Source organism: Eremothecium sinecaudum, chromosome V (assembly GCF_001548555.1).
Source record: "Eremothecium sinecaudum strain ATCC 58844 chromosome V, complete sequence".
NCBI lineage: Eukaryota > Fungi > Ascomycota > Saccharomycetes > Saccharomycetales > Saccharomycetaceae > Eremothecium > Eremothecium sinecaudum.
This window is the reverse complement of record NC_030896.1, coordinates 650,695-668,932: the sequence shown is the minus strand read 5'-3', so window position 1 is coordinate 668,932 and position 18,238 is coordinate 650,695. Positions and strand designations below refer to the sequence as shown.

Sequence of the window (18,238 nt, the reverse complement as noted above, 5' to 3'; positions counted from 1 at the left end):
CTACGTATCTATTTCGTTAATCTGAATTCTAAAGAATAGTCAGAAGGTGACTTATATTCTATTTGATATCGGCAAGTAAGTCAACTACAATGTTCACTACCGATATCAGAACCTCCACAGCAAGCAATAAGAGAACGATAAACTCTAGATTCTCTTCATGAGAATGGCCTAGTTGTTCTTTCAACATCTGCAATAAATCACTTACAACCTCTAATCTTTGATTTAGCAAAGCCACACGCTGATTTATTTCCAAATAGCCTCTCGTAGCCTGATATATCGGTTCTAACTGTGGTTCAGACCACATTATTTCTGGAGAATCTAGAATAGAACCATGCAAGTTTATATTAATTCTCAAGATAAACAATTCTCCTATACTTTTCATAATATCAGCTTTACTCATCGAAACTTTCCCACTTGATGCAATTTCTTGTGGAATGTCTTGGGTATCCTCAATAGTATTGTCAACTAATTCCTCAAATAATGAGATTTTCACACTTTGAGCTGCAGCGTGAGATATTGACAATTTGATCATATAATTTGAGCCGTCACGTAGTGTGATAAAATCGTTGTAAATTCTAGGTTGGTAACTCTGTGTAATATAGTAATTAAACTCTTCCACTTGAACATCTTCTTCTGCTAACTTCTCCTTTTCAAATTTCTCAAGATCGTTTAGGAATGCTTTCTCTTCTCTCTCTGTGAACCCCCACATGACTACTACTCCATATGCAAAAATAAATAGATCTGGTTGCTTATCACTAACATTAATTTCACCACCTTCGTCATCTAACCGTATAACATCTTCATGTTCAAATCTTTTGTCCCCTCTCCAATCTGTATATATGAACGGCGTATAAAGACACTCATCAAATAACTTTTGATGTGTATGATGAGTACGTTTGCAATCTTTTAGCCACCTTACTAGTTCTTTCATATTATAAGAGCTAGCGGTACAATAGGCCGTCACTCGTGGCAATAGATGCCTATGCGACTTTCCAAGTTTCTCAGCGTCCCTCCGAGCAGGCTTATCTGTGATACGATTTACTTGAGAGTAGACTTCTCTGTCTAAAATGTCATCTTCACCGTCTTCTCCTCGTTTAAACGGTTCATCGGGCAACAATTTTAGTTTCTGAGCGGTCCTGGATGTTCTTTGAGGTCCAACTTTATTACCCGTAATATTGGGTACGCTGGGGTTGGCATCTCTGGTAGTAGTAGTAGTAGTAGTAGCAACTTTAGGGGTAGTTGGAACATATCTGTTTCTACTACTCATGGTGGCTGATTTATCCACATTAGGAATGGTTATAGAAGGATCAACACTGGGGGTAGTCTTATTTACTGGAGGACCTGGAGCAACATTTGAACTTCCCATCTTAGGTTTCCCAGTAATATCGCTTCTTGCTATTCCTCGACACGATTCTGAGTATACAGAATGCTGTTCTTCATCACGTAATAGCGGTTGTATCTCTTCCGACATTCGAACGTACCTATTATATCTAAATTTGAGGTAAAACCAACGGTATAGTAATTTTGGTATAATCTAATTGAAATTATTATTAGCCATATATACCAAGCCAATTTATTATTCACTTGTAGGCTTGTTTTTTTATTTGCTTTTTCAGTTAATCCTCGTACTAACAGTTGGGGGTAGTTCTTCAGTTTTCACAAAGTGAAAAATGGTTACGATAATTAGAAAAGAAGTGCAGGAATTTTAGAGATATTTAACAAAAGTATATGGTAAAGTCATAGTTGATGATTGAAAAAGGAGAGAAAAAAGTTCAATAGCATTCAACACAAGGATCTGAACCTTCGACTTATAAAAAGTAGTGGAATTTTATTTTACTGGCTAATCGTTACTACAACTTTGCAATTTTCCGTTAAAGGAGTTCATAGTAACTATAAAATGGGAGAACTGAACGATAACGAACTAACCGCAGCAATAAAGGAGTTGACAGAGCAAAATGATTCTTTATCGCTTGCAATTCAAAGGACTAGACTCTCAGTAAAGAGATTGAGATTAGAGTATGCAGTCCTATTGGAAAGACTCGAAAATCGGATAAATAAGGACCCATCTTTACACTATGATGAACCCCTACCCACACTAGCTTCATTCAAGGCCAACTTGTTAATGTCATTACCTACATCTAGGAGCCGCAAAAGGAGAGCGAAAGAGAAAAGAGATCCTAATTTACCTAAGAGACCAACTAATGCCTATTTACTATTCTGTGAGATGAATAAAGAAAAAATTAGACAAGAGCATGCGGCTAGCAATCTTGATATGACTAAGGTATTGCCTGAGATATGGAAGAATATGGATGAGGAAGCCAAAAAACCATACTACGATCTATATAACGCAGATAGGCTGAGGTACCAGAGGGAAATGACTGCATATTCTCAAACAAAAACGGTTGAGGAACCTAACGTAGATGTCAAAAACGAATCTGGAAATGATGAGGAAGATGTAGATGAGCCAGAACCTGAAGTAGATGGAGATGGAATGGATGTCAATGACTCTGATGTCACCCGACTTGACGACGGAATAGTTGATGCTGCCTCCAGTGCTATTTCAAGTGAGATGTAATAATGTATTATATTTGTTTAGTCCAACATCAGTTCATTATATACGCTTTAGAATTGCCGCGCAAAACGCCCAATTGGTGTTAGATAGAAAATATAAATAATGATGCAATCCGTTTAAAAGTTTTATTTAAAGCACCGTTCTTTCCAAGACTACGTAAACTACCTATATACTTTAATCATGGTTATACTCTTTTTTTTTTGTTTTTCCTCTGATAGTAACCGTTTTCATCTTTTTCGTGCTTTCGCTTCTGTCTTGATCTGAGATGCTTTTTCAATTTTCTCTCAGCAGCTACAGCTGGAGCATTCAAAGCAAGATTTGCTCTTCTTGCTCTTCTATCAAATCTCCGTTGTGAAACAAGTTGCTTCACATTTGAATATGCTGAGGTAAAATCAGACACCGATAACTTAGATTCCAAAATATCCATACACTCCTGAGCCTTGTTTACAAGCTCATTATCTTCTTCTCTGATTTCCTTAATATCCCCCGTTTCAACAAAAGTATACAATGGCAATATTATCTTCTCTGCGTACTTTTTTAATTGCTCATTGTCTAATATCTGAATAATCATAGCCAAAAGCTGAATAGCGGCCAATTTTGAAGCAGAAGAATCAGCTGGATTATCCTCACTTCTAATAATACCAGCAGTCCTTGATACTGCAAAATCTAATGCATCCTCGTATTGGTTTTCTTCATCATTATTCTTGAGAATAAATGGGGTGTAATTTGCGTTCCACTTCATTATAATTGAGACTAGAACCTTAACAGATGATTGTTTAGAGCCCACATCTTTAGTCCCAGACGGAGCACCCAAAACTCGGAAGGACCTATAAGCAATGGTTTGAATCTTGTAGTCATTTAATGGAGTTTCCAAGCTGTCTTTGTTATCGAGTAGTACATTCACAAGGCGCGAAGACGACAAACGAACCCATTCATGTGGATACAATAGACAACCAATAATATTGTCCCATGTGCTATTGAAATTGTTCAAATAAACACTCTCCTTTTTCTTTTCCACGTAAACTGCAAACGTTTCCAATGCGGTATAGACATCCTCCCACTTAGATTCTGATCCAACTTCTGTGTCCGCAATAATTGATTTTATACGCGCAACTGCTATTTCGTGCAAACTTTTAACGCCATCATCAAACACAGTCAGGTATATCTTGTATATCCTTAAGCCTAAGGTAATAAACAAGGGGTTTTCAATTTGTTTCAACCAGGCTAAGATATATTTCTCAATTGTAACCATATTTTTTGGTCCTAGCTTTTTGAATAGGTTCGTTAACAGCAAAGTAGCCATTTTCCTGCATTTTGGAGAATCATCGTTAAGAACCACATTAGCTAGAACAACAAAGAAAGAAGATGATAATTTCATTAACAGTTCGGGACCTGATTTATTAATAATCAAGTTTAGTAATTCCATTACTGATTGCCTTCCTTCCTGGGAGGGATATTGCAAATTATTCACAAGGAATTTAAACTGCTTTTCCAGGCGACCTTTGCTTTGGTCATATTCCATTAGAAATTGGAAGTAAACACTTCTAGCAACATCCCTAATTTCCTTGGCATGGTTAGTGACCATAATTTCAGCAACGGCATCAAAAATATCATAAAGTTTTGGTAACATGACATGCTTTGAGAGTAAGCTTTTTAAAAATGCAAATGCTAGACCTTGTTTACTGGATTCCATTAAATCTGGTTGGATCCTACCCAAAATGTAGTCCAGAGCGGTTTCTTTTAACTTAATATCCTTATATTTAATTAAGGAAGATAGAAACTTCAGACCAGTTTGACATAGCTCGGATGAAGTGGAGGGAGAATCTTTAACAAAATTTAAAACATTTCTAGCACAGCTTTTGAAGATCTCCTCATATTCTTCTGCAAACTCCAATTTCATAATAATGATCAGCAGCCTCATCGCACTGATGACAACAGCCTCATTTTCGGAAGTAAGCGCCTCTTTTAGTAAAGCCATAAAACCGTTTAGGTAATTAGTTTGCAAAAGATTTGAATGCCTTGAAAGCACTGTTTTCAGGATATCCAAAGAGAATTTCTGTAAAGTAAATGCATAGTGGGAATTTTCTGCTTGTACTACAGTATTCTTAGCTTTGAGGTCAATTAAGAAAAATTCGGCATTCTCACTTAGTTCTTTTCCCTTCAATGACTTCATGCTTGAACGATCGGAGAGTGATTGCATATATATTTCATGGCAAAGTATCAATACATCAGGTGAAGAAGCCTCCTCATTGTGATTTAATCCAAGAGAATATCTTCTTAATAACTCATCAAGCTTCCTCTGGTTTTTTAAGGAAAGATTCTCTTGCAATACCGCCTTAACTGGCCGCAACAAAACTGCAAACTTTGATAGGCTTATATTAGCTGCCAAAATTTCACCCGTGTCAAAACTTTTATTAAATTTCACTTCTTTCATTTTGGAAACATAGCCCTCTGCTTCCTTTTCTTGTCCCGAGGTCCCGAACATATCTTCCATAATAATGTTTACGATTAGCTGAGCAGAATCATCAAGATCCCCATGATTCAAGGTTTTAGAAATTGACATCAACAAATAATGAACTGTGTAACTTAAGACATGAATTTGGGAACCGCGAGATAAAGCAGATTTCAACTCACGTATAATATAGCTAACATATTCAGGACCTAAAGAAGTTGCGATACTGCTCAAGTTTTTTCTCACCGCTTCACGTAATTCCTCAGATGAACTACGCAAAACCTGACAAGTATTAATTAGTATACCGGGTAGCAGCGATATTGTATCCTCTTGACTTAGTCCAAGTATCAGATTGACGAGTGCTTGGGACAAAGGAATCCTAGCCACTATCGTTTCTTCATCCCTATGACTTAAAATTTTATGCAATACAGGATATATTTCTGCTTTAACATATTGCGTTGGTTCTTCTGAATTCTTTGGAAACTTCACAATGCTAGGCTTGTTTTCATCAAAATTCTTCTGGCTTTCAGCAGAGTTTTTGAAGGATGAAGTGATATTAATTATCACAGATACAATTTCTTTCAGATGACTTTGCTTCGATTTCAAAAGTGCAATATACCTTCTTAATAGCGCCTTATATTGATTCCAAGTGATATGATTAGAAAGGATGCCAATAGTAGCAATAGCTTCATTGCAAACGTTTCGATATTTCTCTTCGTGGCAGAATACATAATGCTCGATCATTGGGACCATATATTGGGATATGGTGTTAGGAGAAAGCTGATGACTGATTTGTCCCAGTCTTTTAATTGCTCTCTGACGACGATGTAACTGTATATGGTTGATGTTAGTGAAAAAATTAGCTTCTTCATCGTCATTGAATAAAAGCACTTTGGCATCGTCTAATTCTTTAAAATATTTCGCATTTGCAATGATATATGACAAAACCGTAATATATTCCGATTGAATCTCTTCAGTAGCCTTTCTGAGGCCCAACTTGATATGAGGCATAAGAATTTCTTCTATGACGGCCGCACACCCCTTAGCATCTTCAAGAGATGTTTTTGTATTCATGTAATCAACAAAGCGGTTCAACGTATGTGAGGCATTTGTCCTAATCGCTAGCTCATTTTTATCATTAATAAAATACAGCATACAATAAATTATCGGTAGCCATTGTCTCTCATTAAAGCTTTTGTATTGGCTGTCCATAAATACTTTAAATGCCGGCAAAATTAACCCAAAATCGTATTCTTGAATGCGAGATGTGGAGTAAGAGTTCAGGGCAGTCAAAAGCTCAGCAACCTGTTCTATTTCACCAAACCTTAAAGCAATACTACTGAAAAGCTTGTTTAGAGATTGTCTAAGACTTTTTTCTTGGAAAGTGCTGTAGTACTTTGAAGATACCAAATATAACGGTTCAATTTCTTTCCAAGTACAGTTAAAAGAAGTGACCAAAAAGGCTAGAGAACTAAATATTTTCTCCTTGTCATTTGCCTTTAGAATGGATATATCCTTCTCTAGGAAAGAAACCAAAGAACTGACAAACTGCCTTCTAGTATCATCACCTTGTATATACCCTCCTTCTGTAACATTGAACAATAAGTCAATGACTATAGACAAAACGTTTTGGTCAGATAGTCTTTCCAACAATGCCGGTAATGCATACAAAGATGTCGATGCAACTAGGACTACCAATTCCACATATTCATCTTCTTTGACCGGATTCTTAATTATGTTGTTGAAGGCATCTAGTATGACAGCAACAACAGATTCTTTTGCGTTTACGTTTGCCAGAACATTTGACAGCTGCAGTACGGCAGAATAATTGTCATAGTAAAGAAACTTGTAAAGTGATCTGAACTTAGTCCAATAAGTCATTATTTTCATTATGGATGATGGTTGCTGTAAGTTTTCATGTTCAAAGTTAGGAATACGAGGCATAATAACATTTTCATAAATGACTGCAGTTAATGGAGCCCAGTCTAGTACGTCTCCAAGTTGTTCAAATATATTATAAAAACATTTCATAGCTTGCTGCCTTAAAGTTGCAGCAATTTTGTCAATGTTATTAGCAACCATACCCTGTTCGACCACATAAGTTGACATACACATGGTGTAAATTAGCGGTTTAATAATTGTCTCTATTGCACGAGGGAATTTAGATCCCAATACAGTGACAGACGATCCAACAACGTTCACAAAACCAACCATTCTTCTTAAAACTGATACAGTTGCTTCATTTGGGTCTATTTTACCGGAGTTTTCAAAGAAATAGGTAAAATTAAAACGCTTACATCCCAATGCCAAAAACTCTGCAACATACATCTCTTTAAACCCTGGCAAAACAGTTATAACCGAAGCCTTTCTGCTTTTCTTAATACCAGATGTATTAGGTGTTTGAACACGACCAAATAAAATGCGCAAGACTAACGGCATTAAACGAGCCTCAGAAGAACCGTCAATCATACGAGCTTCATCTGTAGCAAGAAGCTTTGTCATTTCATCCTTGAACAATGCGTCGTCCAATAAATTTTCTAAGTTATCTCTGTACTTCACCAAAACTGGATCTTTATAGCACAAAATACCACCAAGAGCTAATTTTTGAGCTTCAATTGTCCTGCTACCTAATAAAATAAGCAATCTTTCACGAACCTCTTCAGATTTATAAATTGCTTTAATATTTTTGAATTTTCCAAAAATTTTCAACAATAAATTACGATCGTTTTCTGACCATGTAGAAGACGTATATGTTTTTTCAGGCTCTTCAATATCAACGAAATCAGAAGAATCTGAATTCAGTAAAAGTGGAACAATATCCCTTGAATTTTTTTCTGCCAAACTTGGCAATAGCAAAAGCAGCTTTAATGCTTGATTTCTTATCATACCAGGATATTCTTTGTTGACCCTATTTCTAGTCAATATATCATTAAATGATGAATCAAGAGAGTGATATAGCTCAAATATATTATCAGCAGCTTGAATACTGTCGTTTAACCTATTGATGCTGACTTTCCAGAAAACATCTCTATCAGAAATTGCGCACTGGATTCCGGAATAATCAGCAGGAGAGTTATTATCAAGGATCCTGATAAGATGCAACATCAAACACCAAACTAACCGTTGGTCCTTTTCATACACTTGAGGTAGGATTTCTGTTATTCCATCCCATATTGGAGAAAAGCGAACAGTTAGTAGACCAAACAAATGCTTGAAGAATATCTCACAAACCAGTTTTCCAGGCTTTAATTTCGAAAAATCAGAACCAAGTTTCCGTATTCTTGTTGTGATATCACGACCGTTATCAAATGTCAAAGGAATTTCCTCAATAATTGAAAGATCATTAATAATTTGAGGTGTAGGGTTTCCATATGCTGAATACATTTTCATAATCAACCTCAAAGAAGCTGCACGAATATTCCTGTCCGGTAATAACAAGTTATCTGTAACACTGCTCATAATTTCTTGATTATCAAACAATAAATGCGGAGAGAGACGTCCTGAAGAGATGATGTGATTTACACCCTCAATGAATAATGTGCTGTCGTGAAATTTACAAAATGAGCCAACAACTTGAGATAATAGATTTTCTTCGGATTGAGCTGTTGAGAAAACAAAGAAAAGAAGATTACCAACAACATCCTTAGTGAAGTCATTAGGAGAACTTATAGATAGCAACCTTTCTGCCAGACTCTTTAGTGAGGGATGATTATTGACGGTTGACCTCTTAATAATAAGAATTCTCCAATATATTTGAATTAAAACATCGCTTTCCATAACATTTTTGAATTGGTTTAAATCGTCAAGTAATTGATTGGTGAACTGAGCAGGTATCGAAATGTGTAATTTTTCCTCAAGGCCTGGCTTTTCAATTAAGTGTAGGAAAAATAAGGCCAACTTCATTTGGCTGTCCTGCCAATGATTGTTTATAAACTTTTGAAGAAACTTTATCATGTTAAATGATATTACTTTATCACTGTCCGAATCTAATAAAAGCTTGAAGAACTCAGTAAAATGCGATGGGTACCGTTCCAAATAATATTCACAAGCAAGTTTGTGAAAGCTGGTTAGAGTTCTCACATTAGAGTTACGTATTATAACTGCGAACATGAATGAGGTGGTTTCTGGTAACATAGAATCCTTATTTTGGTGGTTTAATACCATCTTCACACATTCTGTGAGTGTATCCCAGCTTGGAACTTTTCTACCACTTTCAGCAAAGGCAAGAACAGATAGAACTTTCGATATTTTGTCTAGATCAGCAGATTCACTCTCTTGCTCCATATAATGGCTCAATTTCCCAAGGATTAGCTCATATAATTGCGCAATATTCTCTGCGGACGCATGTCTTGAAATATCCATAAAAACATCGCTGAATAGCGATACGGTAACTGCATGAAGCTCTTTTTTTAGTAAGACCTTTAATAGTGTATCTACTATTGTACCAGACTTAGAATGTAATGATTCGGATGTAGATTTTAAAGATTCACTGAAAAGTGTCTGAAGACCATCGTAAAAGTTGTTACTCTCTGTATCAACTAGTTTACCCATAGCATACTCCACGAAATTAAATAAATTCGTGCTGCTCATTTTGCGTATTAAATAAGAGAGCGCCTCGGCTGAAAACCTGGACATATATTCCTTCTTGTGTGATAATAGTGGAAATAAAAGGTTAAAAGTCGGTAGTAAATCTTGAGATAAGTATCTGGTTAGATACTTGAACATGTATGCTAGACAATTAAATCCCCATTCAAAAACACTAGAATTCTCAAATGATATGGCTTCATCTAGTAGGTCTATAATAGTGGTTAATGCTCGTTCATAAAATTTTAAGAAGTCGGGACCTAAATCATGACAAAATTGAGATAGCAAATCAAGCAAAGGTTGCAGTGATTTATCATCATGCTTGCCAATATTTTCAACGAGTGTATCAAAAATTTTTTCAGCATGGTATAATATCTGCGGAAGGGTTTGTACTAAATCATTAATTTCTCTAGCAAAATTGATGAACCCTCCGCTCAAATTAAATTCCTTCCAATGTTCGAAAGAGGATAAAAAATGTGAAGACTCAACATATTCATGAACACGCTTATCCAGATTTTTAGCAGGTTCAATTCGCAAGTCGTCGATTTTATCCTTAAAGGATGAATACCTATACCTTTTGGTAGATTTGGTTGTTGTTTTCTGCTTAGCCATTAGATCTTGTAGCTAGGGAACAAAGTTGATTTTAAGATATAAGCAAAAATAGAATATAATGTAACTGATCAAAACCCGTAATAAATGGATCACTTGACTCGCCCCTAACGCTTACCAACTGTTTATTTAGGTATGATGGCTTGCGATGAGCATTAAAAATTTTATTGTTTTTCTTTATTTTAAAGGTTGTTCCTTTTTTACATGATATCAATTTTTGTTTAACTCAGTATATCGTATAATGTGCGCAACATTATAACTAGTGTTTTCGTAAGTGATTAGCCGCTGTACTGAACGTAAAATCCTCCATTATAACTTCTACAACGTACTTATGTTTACATACCTATAACCAAGTTAAGCTTCTATGAATTTCTCGTACAACTGTCCGTTGCTATTAACCGTTATTTCCCCAAAAGTCTGCTGCTGACTGATATCAATACACTCAGCTGTAGCTAATACTAACAGTTCGAAAAACGCTTTACTAACTTCGCTTTTGGTAAGATCAGTCAAATTTGAACTGTACCTGGTTTTTAAAAGCTCGTCAAAAGTGGCTTGTTGTTTATTTATGAATGTTGTCCTTACGGCGTTTGCCATCTCAACTGTAGATTTAGAGACAAGCTCGCCTGTATCTAGCCGAACTTCTTGAGTGGGCTTTATTTGTGTGATTTCGCTTTCCGATATATGAGAGAATTCATGCATATCAGGTTGTTCCGTGGCTGCACTGGATGGGATAGATGGATGCCCCTCAATGCCAGACTGATCTGCAGGAGGAATTTCCTCTTCTGTTCCAGCATGTATTGAAGAATTATCAAACAATGTTTCATCCAGTCCTAAAGACATATCAATATGATCATCAAGAACAAATTCCTCTTCATGGTCAGCATTTGGAGTTTCGAAATGCTTTGCCTTCTTGAAATATACACTCAATGGTGAAAAGTGATTAACTGAATAATTAGGTAGAAAATCTATTGCTGAAGCCAGCTCAGACCACTTTCTCTTCTTATTTGGTTCAATAGAACGTTCAAGTGTATCATCTGATATTATTTCGGCAGAAGGTCCTCCTTTTACCACCGAATCTTTAAGTTCGTATTCTGAGTCCACATGAATCCTCTTAACGTTGATCAAGTTGGTATTTTTGCTACGTTTTGGTGTGGCTTTGACGGGTCCATGGGCACTCAAAGCCTCTTCCTGTTCTTCAATCGCATCTTGAAAGGGATCTTTGGAAACCTCGAGGTCAAAACCGAACTCAGCCGTTTCATGTAAAATCGAATTATTTGACATTTTTCTTCCTACTTCTATACTGTCATGTTCAGAGCCCGATTCAGAGTCTTCGTGGTCTTGTTGAACGACACCCAAATCCCAATCCATATTATCATCAGGAAGATCGTCAGGCAGATTACCAACAGTCTCATTATGATCAGATTGTGGCGTTCCTGAGTTTTCATTATTGAATTCTGAATTGTGGGTGCCCTCACCCCATGATTTCGAATTGTCCCCACTTAACTCAAAATTAAGGTCCAATATAGAGCTCTGCTGCCCAAGGTCATCGTCAGGGGCAAACCGTCTACCAACTTCCAAAGATAAATCCCAAGGAGCCGTCTTCCCCATTGCATTAGCTCCCTGCACTTGCCTATCCATAGAATGTCCACGTTCTAACAAATTCGGATGGGTCTCATTATCATCCAATTCTAATGCTGGTACTGCCAAAACATCCATTTCGGTGACGGTATCTTGAAGAATCAATTGATCAATCCTGAGAACTGTGTCGATATTCACGGTGGAACCTCTCTGTATATTCCCCCTAAATAGGGAGTTTATCTTTTGCAATAAATCAGATATATCGGATAGTAGGTAGTTAGCCTTTTGCGAATATACTCTTACAACACCATGGAGTAGTTCTCCTGAAACGCGTAATGTGACTGGTTCTAGCGCGTCGCTTTCATAGTCTCCGCTTGTTACTTTAGAGATTTCCTCGACTGACTGCAAAATATTAGTTTTCAAATAAGACCTGTTCAAGTTGGTTAAAGTTGAAGCAAGCCATATTTGTGCCAAAGGTCCATTTTTACCTGCTAGTTGGACGATGGAGGGATAATTTTGACGTTGTTCACTCATAAATTAGATAGCCACTTTTTCAATTTGCAAATTATAGATATTCAAAATTTGATAGTAATTTGTTACTCTGAGATTAGTTTTAAATATATATATATATAAAGACTACTGAAGACCGCTACTCCATCTCTAAATTTCTATATCACAAGGACGCGAAATTCCATACATGTTCTCAGGAACGGTTTGATGTCAGTTTTGGATGAGATGCTGTTTCGCACCTGTCACATTTCGCGATTTTTTAAAAAAAGACGCGATAACTGACACTCACGTGATAATAAATAAAATAAGATTCATAGCCATGAATATTAAGGAAGTATCATAGTCATTAAGATGATATTTAGTATTATAGAGTCCCCATGTAGCTTATGATGAGGTCGTCATTGTACTTATGAATTTTATAGTTAGTGGAAGAAGACGGTGCGGTGTACAGAGAGCTGATTATGCTTTATCCTAATAATCGTGGAATATATGCGTACAGTAGTATAATAGAACTCTATTGCGTATTTCATTTACCTTATTTCAAAGCAGCTTGTAGAGCTTCAAGAACTTCAATTTGGATGGCAGCTTCAGCAGCTGCCCTTTCATCAGCGGAAGACTTATTCTTTTGAGCTTCAGACAAAAGAGTTCCGACCTTTTCTGGGGAAAATGATTCCAATGGAAAAGCCTCAACAGAAGTAATGGATAAAGTTGAGTCTGGTTGCATAGTAGCAAAACCACCGGAAACAAAGAATTTCTTTGAGCTACTACCGTCTAAAATCTCCACAACGCCTGGAACTAATTGTTCAGCAATAGGAACGTGGTTAGCCAACACACCAATTTTACCTGACTTGAGAGGTAAGTTGACTTGGGTCACACTGCTACCGGTAAAAAGGTTTTCATGTGGTAGAGCAAAGTTTAGTTTCAAAGTCGAGCCCACAGCGGCTTCAGCATAAGTACGCTTGGAAATGAGATTAACTGCCCTAGCGGAGGATCTTAAGAATGAAACACGATTCATTTTTTGCTTTACTTTTGGGACGGTATCGTTTATACAGGTCTTTTACAACCTCCTGGTTTGACGAATCTTAACATTGGAAAACTTCACTCGTAAGCTTGACAAGATTTCATTACCCTCCCTTTCAGTGATTTCCAAACAAATGATTGGTTGAGATACAAAACGTATATAATGATGCTCATAAAGTTGTTATCATTGTCACGTGAAACAAGAGATGGGTTTCAAGTCTTTTTTGGACCTTAGTTCAGTATTCTCTCCCATTGTCTATGTTAACAGCATACTAGGATCAGGATAGAGATAAGTAAAAGTTACGAACTGGAAAAATTTTGGCATATTTGAGTATCTGATAATAGTAAAACTATTAGGTACTTCAATATGGCTTCATCTAAGGTTAGAATGGAAGGGGATATTCAAGGTGATAAATTAACCCAATGTTTTGACGATATAATGAAAGCAGCTACAGAGATGATGGTTCAACAGCAGTTAAAGACCATACAATTGAATTCGGAGGTTGCCGCAGGATTCAGGAAATCCCTTTCAAAGTCTCTAGGAGATAAGGTACGTCTTTTTCATTCGATTTTAGATGGGGTTGAGAGTACTTTGTCGACGGCATCGGAGTATCTTAATGCGGTTGACGAAGAAGCAATGAAGGCTAAACAGTGGCAGAAGCAACAAGAAGAGGAGTTACGAAGGAAACAGTTTGAAGAAATAGAAAAGTCGAGGAAACTGAACGGTGGCAGCGCCGGTATGCAGGGTATGGGTAACGATCAATATCCTAATCATCAGCAGTCGCCATTGGACTTAAAAGTACCCAGCCCAAATCGCTTGCTTTCCGATCTGGACACTGGTAACATAGATGCTCAGGAATCAAATAGGGGCGTCTCTGAGAAAGCTTTCAGTGCTGAATTTGGGGATCTTAATGACATGGATATTTCGATGTTTGGTGGTATGGATGGTCAGGGTGATTTTTCTCTAGAAGATTTCAATATGGGCAATTCAAATGTATCCAGTACTAACAAAAATGAAATTGGAAATCATGGTATGAACAATATGAGCATTAACGATAGAAACAATGGTAATAATGTTCCTAATAACGGTAGTGCATATTTGACTTCTAAGCCTAGTAATGGACTGAGTAAGAGCCCCAAGCATTTGCAATCTGATAGCATTTCAAGTATGAGGAGTAATTCCAACAATCCCAGTGGTCAGAGTAGCACAGAACAGGTGTCAAAGCTAGCAACCCAACAAGGAAGCATGAATCCTGATGATTACCTAACTTTAAACGATTTCAATGATCTAGGTATCGATTGGAACACTACTGACGATAATAATGAATTAGACTTGAACGATTTCAATATATAGCCAATCAGAAATTGGCTTTTTAGTCAACTATACCTAAAAAACTCTTTTTATAGGGCAATATATGCAAGACGTTAATGATATACTAGGCCATATAAATGTAAAAATGGCACCTATTCAGGAGGCAAAGAAGATCATACTATTGAATGCTTCAAGAACGTAGTTAGAAACGACAAGACTATTTATTTAATACTGAAGAGATTTAAAGATGATTATCAAAAAAAACAACCATTACGGTGACGTTATCAGTAGTACCATTCTCTAAAGCGTATCTCACCAACGTTTTGGCGGCTTCATTAGCATCTTTTATGTGCATAATTTTTTCGCATGCTGCTTGGTCGTCAATAACGTCCCATAAACCATCACAAGCAATAATGAGAAATTGGTCGCTTGTGGTGATTTCTACACTAGTAGTAAACGGATTTCCAACTACTAGCGTGTCAAAGAACTTATCACCAAGCGATCTCGTTACCGCAAGCATACCATTAACTCTACTTTTCATAATGAGCCCTCCTGCACGCTCCACCCGCTGCATTTCAATCATATCTGATGCCTTGTGATCGTAGGTTAATCTAACACTACGTCCATTCCTAAATAATACTATCCTTGTATCCCCCACATTCGCCGTATATAGCATCCTCTTATGCTGTTCTAAATTCAGTGAACCCTTCGGTACTGATGAAGGGACTTCCCATCGTAGGATTCCCACTGCTGCAGTGCATCCACTATTTCCTTCCAAAGTACTGTTTATCTGTTTATCTACGTCAACAAACGAAGCATTTAGAATATCTCTAACATCTTGTGAATCTGCTTTCAGAAGTCGCTCCTCAATTATTGTATGTAGGTGCGAGCCGCACCACTTTGAGGCTTGGTTACCAGCGTGCCCATCAAAGATAGCAAAGTATCCCCAATCCAACCTCGATGCAAAGTTCTCCACATATGTATGAACATCTTCCATAGTCCTCCTAAATTTTGCATTTTTATTTTCAGCCACACCCACCTGGTATGATAATTGGTACGCTGGTGTTCCCTGTTTCGTCTCCATATCAGAGTCAGCAACATTAGAAATAGGGCTGGCTTCTCCATCAGTTGCAATCGATGGAGAATCACTTGACATGGTATTATTAACTTTATCACGAATATCACTTTTCATTGGTATACCTTTTGATCCTTTATTAGTATCACTACTAATTACAGGTTCATTTTCATTCATTTGTGTATTATGTTGAATATTCTCCTTTGCCTGCTGTAAGATATGTATTAGCCTTAAATATATAGACCCTGCCGAATTTATTATATCCTGGATGTAAATTCGATGATAATAGAGATGGTAGTTTTTGTTTTACTTAGAGACACTACTAGCGTAAGGATTAAGATACATATTCGGGAAATGGAGTTTGTTTCTTTTTACGTAATGTCAAGCTTCCTGGTTTCCAAAAAAAATAAAGAAAAAATTTACGGGAGCATTCTAGCCCTTAAAAGTAGGCAATGGAGGAAAGTAATAGAGAGTTGTAGAGATGCAACAGTAGTCAGAATACATCGGGAAGCTTTTCTATAACATATGAGTGGCCTCCAACACTCATGAGTGGGATACCAGGAACTTTTCGAATTCTTTGCTTCAAACCCGCATCGTTGGTTGCGACAATGTAACACTTATGCTGCAGCACACGATTTACTAGACAGTCATCCGCGTACGTCCCCTTGTGAGAGCAAGTCAGGCGCTTTATTCTTGGGTCACGGGCTAGCCGTAACGCAATCCTATACTTGGGACCCAATTTTTCCAGTTCAGCCATTACACAATCGGTAATTAGTGGTACACATTTTGCCAAGAGGCAGTCTAACATACCTCTTACCAAGTCGATTTTTTTTTGAATAGAAAAGTTTATAAAATTGGTGTCGATGAGGACTTGGTATGGTGGCTTAATAGCTTGATTATATTGGAAAAACAGTGCACTTGAGACCTGTGGTATGTGTTTTGATAACTCTGGATCATTCTTTTCAGTTTCTTTTGCAACATTTGCACTTATTCTCTTGTCTTTCTTTGCATTTAGCGTTCTTTTTACCAAAGCAAACTTTCTGGTCTTCTTAGCCCTACCCATGTTTATGCGAAATAGCGGGAGATCGGGAGAGTGGTTATCGACAGTGTGTATGTGAAGGTATCTAATGACTTTAGATTCAGTTGGGCATCGCTTCTATAAATTTTTCATTGCATACAAAAAGAAACAAATGTCCCTGAAGAGCAAAAATAAACGTCAAAGACAGGATTCGAACCTGCGAAGGTAAAACCCAATGCCTAGCGCTTCCGATATGTCGAATAGCAGGGCATCGCCTTAACCACTCGGCCACTTTGACGAATATTACAATTATTTCCAACTAGGTTAATCATACCCAGTAAATTGCATTCTTACTGTGTTGTAGAAATGAAGATGAGCTAGATAGTCTAACGTATATAAAGTCGCCATAGCTAGATATGAGAATACGACTAGGAGTCCAAGAAAGGAGAAGTGGCCATTGCCTAAGGTTAGATCTATATAGGAGTATACTCATCTATCATTGCGTATCTAACATGCACGTGATCAAGGAACTTCAAGTTAGCAGTGATCGGTTAGGTAGTCCTCGACACTACTTTTTATATCTAAGAAATCTAGCCGTCGGATAACTTCATTTGGAAACGCAATAGTAATGTAAGAACTATACAAGGCTTTTATTTTCGACGTTCGCGTATGGTACAATCACGTGACACAATCTGAATTGGGATATCATTGTTTGGCGGTTCCACTTATTACGCAACAATAAAGCTATGTTTCTGCAAAAGACAAGACAAGGCTGAACCAAGTAACTGATTTTGTTTGCTACTATTTTAACGGCCGTTTACTCAATAAACATCATCTCCATATAAAATACTCAAATATGGTAGACCTCGAAGATGATCAGAGTCAAAAGACAGAACGTAAAACTCTTCTGGAACAACTAAGACTTAATTCGATCAAAAAGCAGGAAGACTTTCAGCGCCAGATTCACCAGCAAAACTCATTGATCAATCGCATTAGCCAAGAAGATATAGAACATTACGAAAAACTAAAAAAAGATGAATTAATAAAGAAACAAGAAACGCAGGAATATATAGATGAGAAGTTGAGTAAATTTGAGGTTAAACAGGAGCGAAAGCAGCGACGGATACAATCCCTGTACGAACTGCAGAAACCAGTAAAAATTCCAAACGCTAACAATCCTCAACCTTTAGGAATAGTAAAAAGAAAAGGTAACAAGAAAAAGATTATAATTGTTCCTAAGAATGTTAATACATAAAGTTGTATTACTGCACACTCATCACCATCTGGTTGTGTGGCCGAGCGGTCTAAGGCGCCTGATTCAAGTTCTCAGAACTTAAGCTGTTACAGTTGAATTCTCAGGTATCGTAAGATGCAAGAGTTCGAATCTCTTCGCAACCATTGTTTTTTAAATTACGTATTTTCTAAGGCTGGATTTCGCCCTCCTACTGAATTATCAATGGACCAACAAAGTCGATATTATATAATATAATTATATTATAGATTACTCT

The 18,238-nt window shown here is 37.0% G+C and overlaps 9 protein-coding genes and 2 non-coding genes across 11 annotated transcripts; 4 read left to right on the top strand and 7 right to left on the bottom strand.

Moving 5' to 3' along the window:
* Nucleotides 1-58: 58 nt before the first annotated feature.
* RMD1 (Rmd1p) lies at nucleotides 59-1,471 on the bottom strand (the record flags this gene model as incomplete). The annotated part of the gene is made up of 1 exon (XM_018132446.1): nucleotides 59-1,471. The coding sequence occupies one exon, from the start codon at nucleotides 1,469-1,471 to the stop codon at nucleotides 59-61; it is 1,413 nt and encodes a 470-aa protein (XP_017988273.1).
* A 426-nt stretch (nucleotides 1,472-1,897) lies between these two features.
* On the top strand, nucleotides 1,898-2,575 carry NHP10 (Nhp10p; the record flags this gene model as incomplete). Its single annotated transcript, XM_018132447.1, has 1 exon — nucleotides 1,898-2,575. The coding sequence occupies one exon, from the start codon at nucleotides 1,898-1,900 to the stop codon at nucleotides 2,573-2,575; it is 678 nt and encodes a 225-aa protein (XP_017988272.1).
* A 181-nt stretch (nucleotides 2,576-2,756) lies between these two features.
* Nucleotides 2,757-10,220, bottom strand: UTP20 (Utp20p; the record flags this gene model as incomplete). The annotated part of the gene is made up of 1 exon (XM_018132448.1): nucleotides 2,757-10,220. The coding sequence occupies one exon, from the start codon at nucleotides 10,218-10,220 to the stop codon at nucleotides 2,757-2,759; it is 7,464 nt and encodes a 2,487-aa protein (XP_017988271.1).
* A 351-nt stretch (nucleotides 10,221-10,571) lies between these two features.
* Nucleotides 10,572-12,329, bottom strand: MCD1 (kleisin alpha; the record flags this gene model as incomplete). Its single annotated transcript, XM_018132449.1, has 1 exon — nucleotides 10,572-12,329. One exon carries the CDS (start codon nucleotides 12,327-12,329, stop codon nucleotides 10,572-10,574), a length of 1,758 nt encoding a protein of 585 aa, XP_017988270.1.
* A 511-nt stretch (nucleotides 12,330-12,840) lies between these two features.
* ATP16 (F1F0 ATP synthase subunit delta) lies at nucleotides 12,841-13,320 on the bottom strand (the record flags this gene model as incomplete). Its single annotated transcript, XM_018132450.1, has 1 exon — nucleotides 12,841-13,320. One exon carries the CDS (start codon nucleotides 13,318-13,320, stop codon nucleotides 12,841-12,843), a length of 480 nt encoding a protein of 159 aa, XP_017988269.1.
* A 372-nt stretch (nucleotides 13,321-13,692) lies between these two features.
* On the top strand, nucleotides 13,693-14,679 carry MED2 (Med2p; the record flags this gene model as incomplete). Its single annotated transcript, XM_018132451.1, has 1 exon — nucleotides 13,693-14,679. One exon carries the CDS (start codon nucleotides 13,693-13,695, stop codon nucleotides 14,677-14,679), a length of 987 nt encoding a protein of 328 aa, XP_017988268.1.
* A 199-nt stretch (nucleotides 14,680-14,878) lies between these two features.
* Nucleotides 14,879-15,889, bottom strand: PTC1 (type 2C protein phosphatase PTC1; the record flags this gene model as incomplete). The annotated part of the gene is made up of 1 exon (XM_018132452.1): nucleotides 14,879-15,889. The coding sequence occupies one exon, from the start codon at nucleotides 15,887-15,889 to the stop codon at nucleotides 14,879-14,881; it is 1,011 nt and encodes a 336-aa protein (XP_017988267.1).
* Nucleotides 15,890-16,205: 316 nt separating this feature from the next.
* Nucleotides 16,206-16,775, bottom strand: FCF1 (rRNA-processing protein FCF1; the record flags this gene model as incomplete). The annotated part of the gene is made up of 1 exon (XM_018132453.1): nucleotides 16,206-16,775. One exon carries the CDS (start codon nucleotides 16,773-16,775, stop codon nucleotides 16,206-16,208), a length of 570 nt encoding a protein of 189 aa, XP_017988266.1.
* Nucleotides 16,776-16,926: 151 nt separating this feature from the next.
* Nucleotides 16,927-17,028, bottom strand: AW171_hschr53207. Its single transcript has 2 exons — nucleotides 16,992-17,028; nucleotides 16,927-16,971 (listed from the first exon to the last, which is right to left on the bottom strand). It is a non-coding gene; the product is annotated as a tRNA-Ser (tRNA).
* Nucleotides 17,029-17,586: 558 nt separating this feature from the next.
* FYV6 (Fyv6p) lies at nucleotides 17,587-17,985 on the top strand (the record flags this gene model as incomplete). Its single annotated transcript, XM_018132454.1, has 1 exon — nucleotides 17,587-17,985. One exon carries the CDS (start codon nucleotides 17,587-17,589, stop codon nucleotides 17,983-17,985), a length of 399 nt encoding a protein of 132 aa, XP_017988265.1.
* A 30-nt stretch (nucleotides 17,986-18,015) lies between these two features.
* Nucleotides 18,016-18,128, top strand: AW171_hschr53205. Its single transcript has 2 exons — nucleotides 18,016-18,053; nucleotides 18,085-18,128. It is a non-coding gene; the product is annotated as a tRNA-Leu (tRNA).
* The last annotated feature ends 110 nt before the right edge of the window (nucleotides 18,129-18,238 follow it).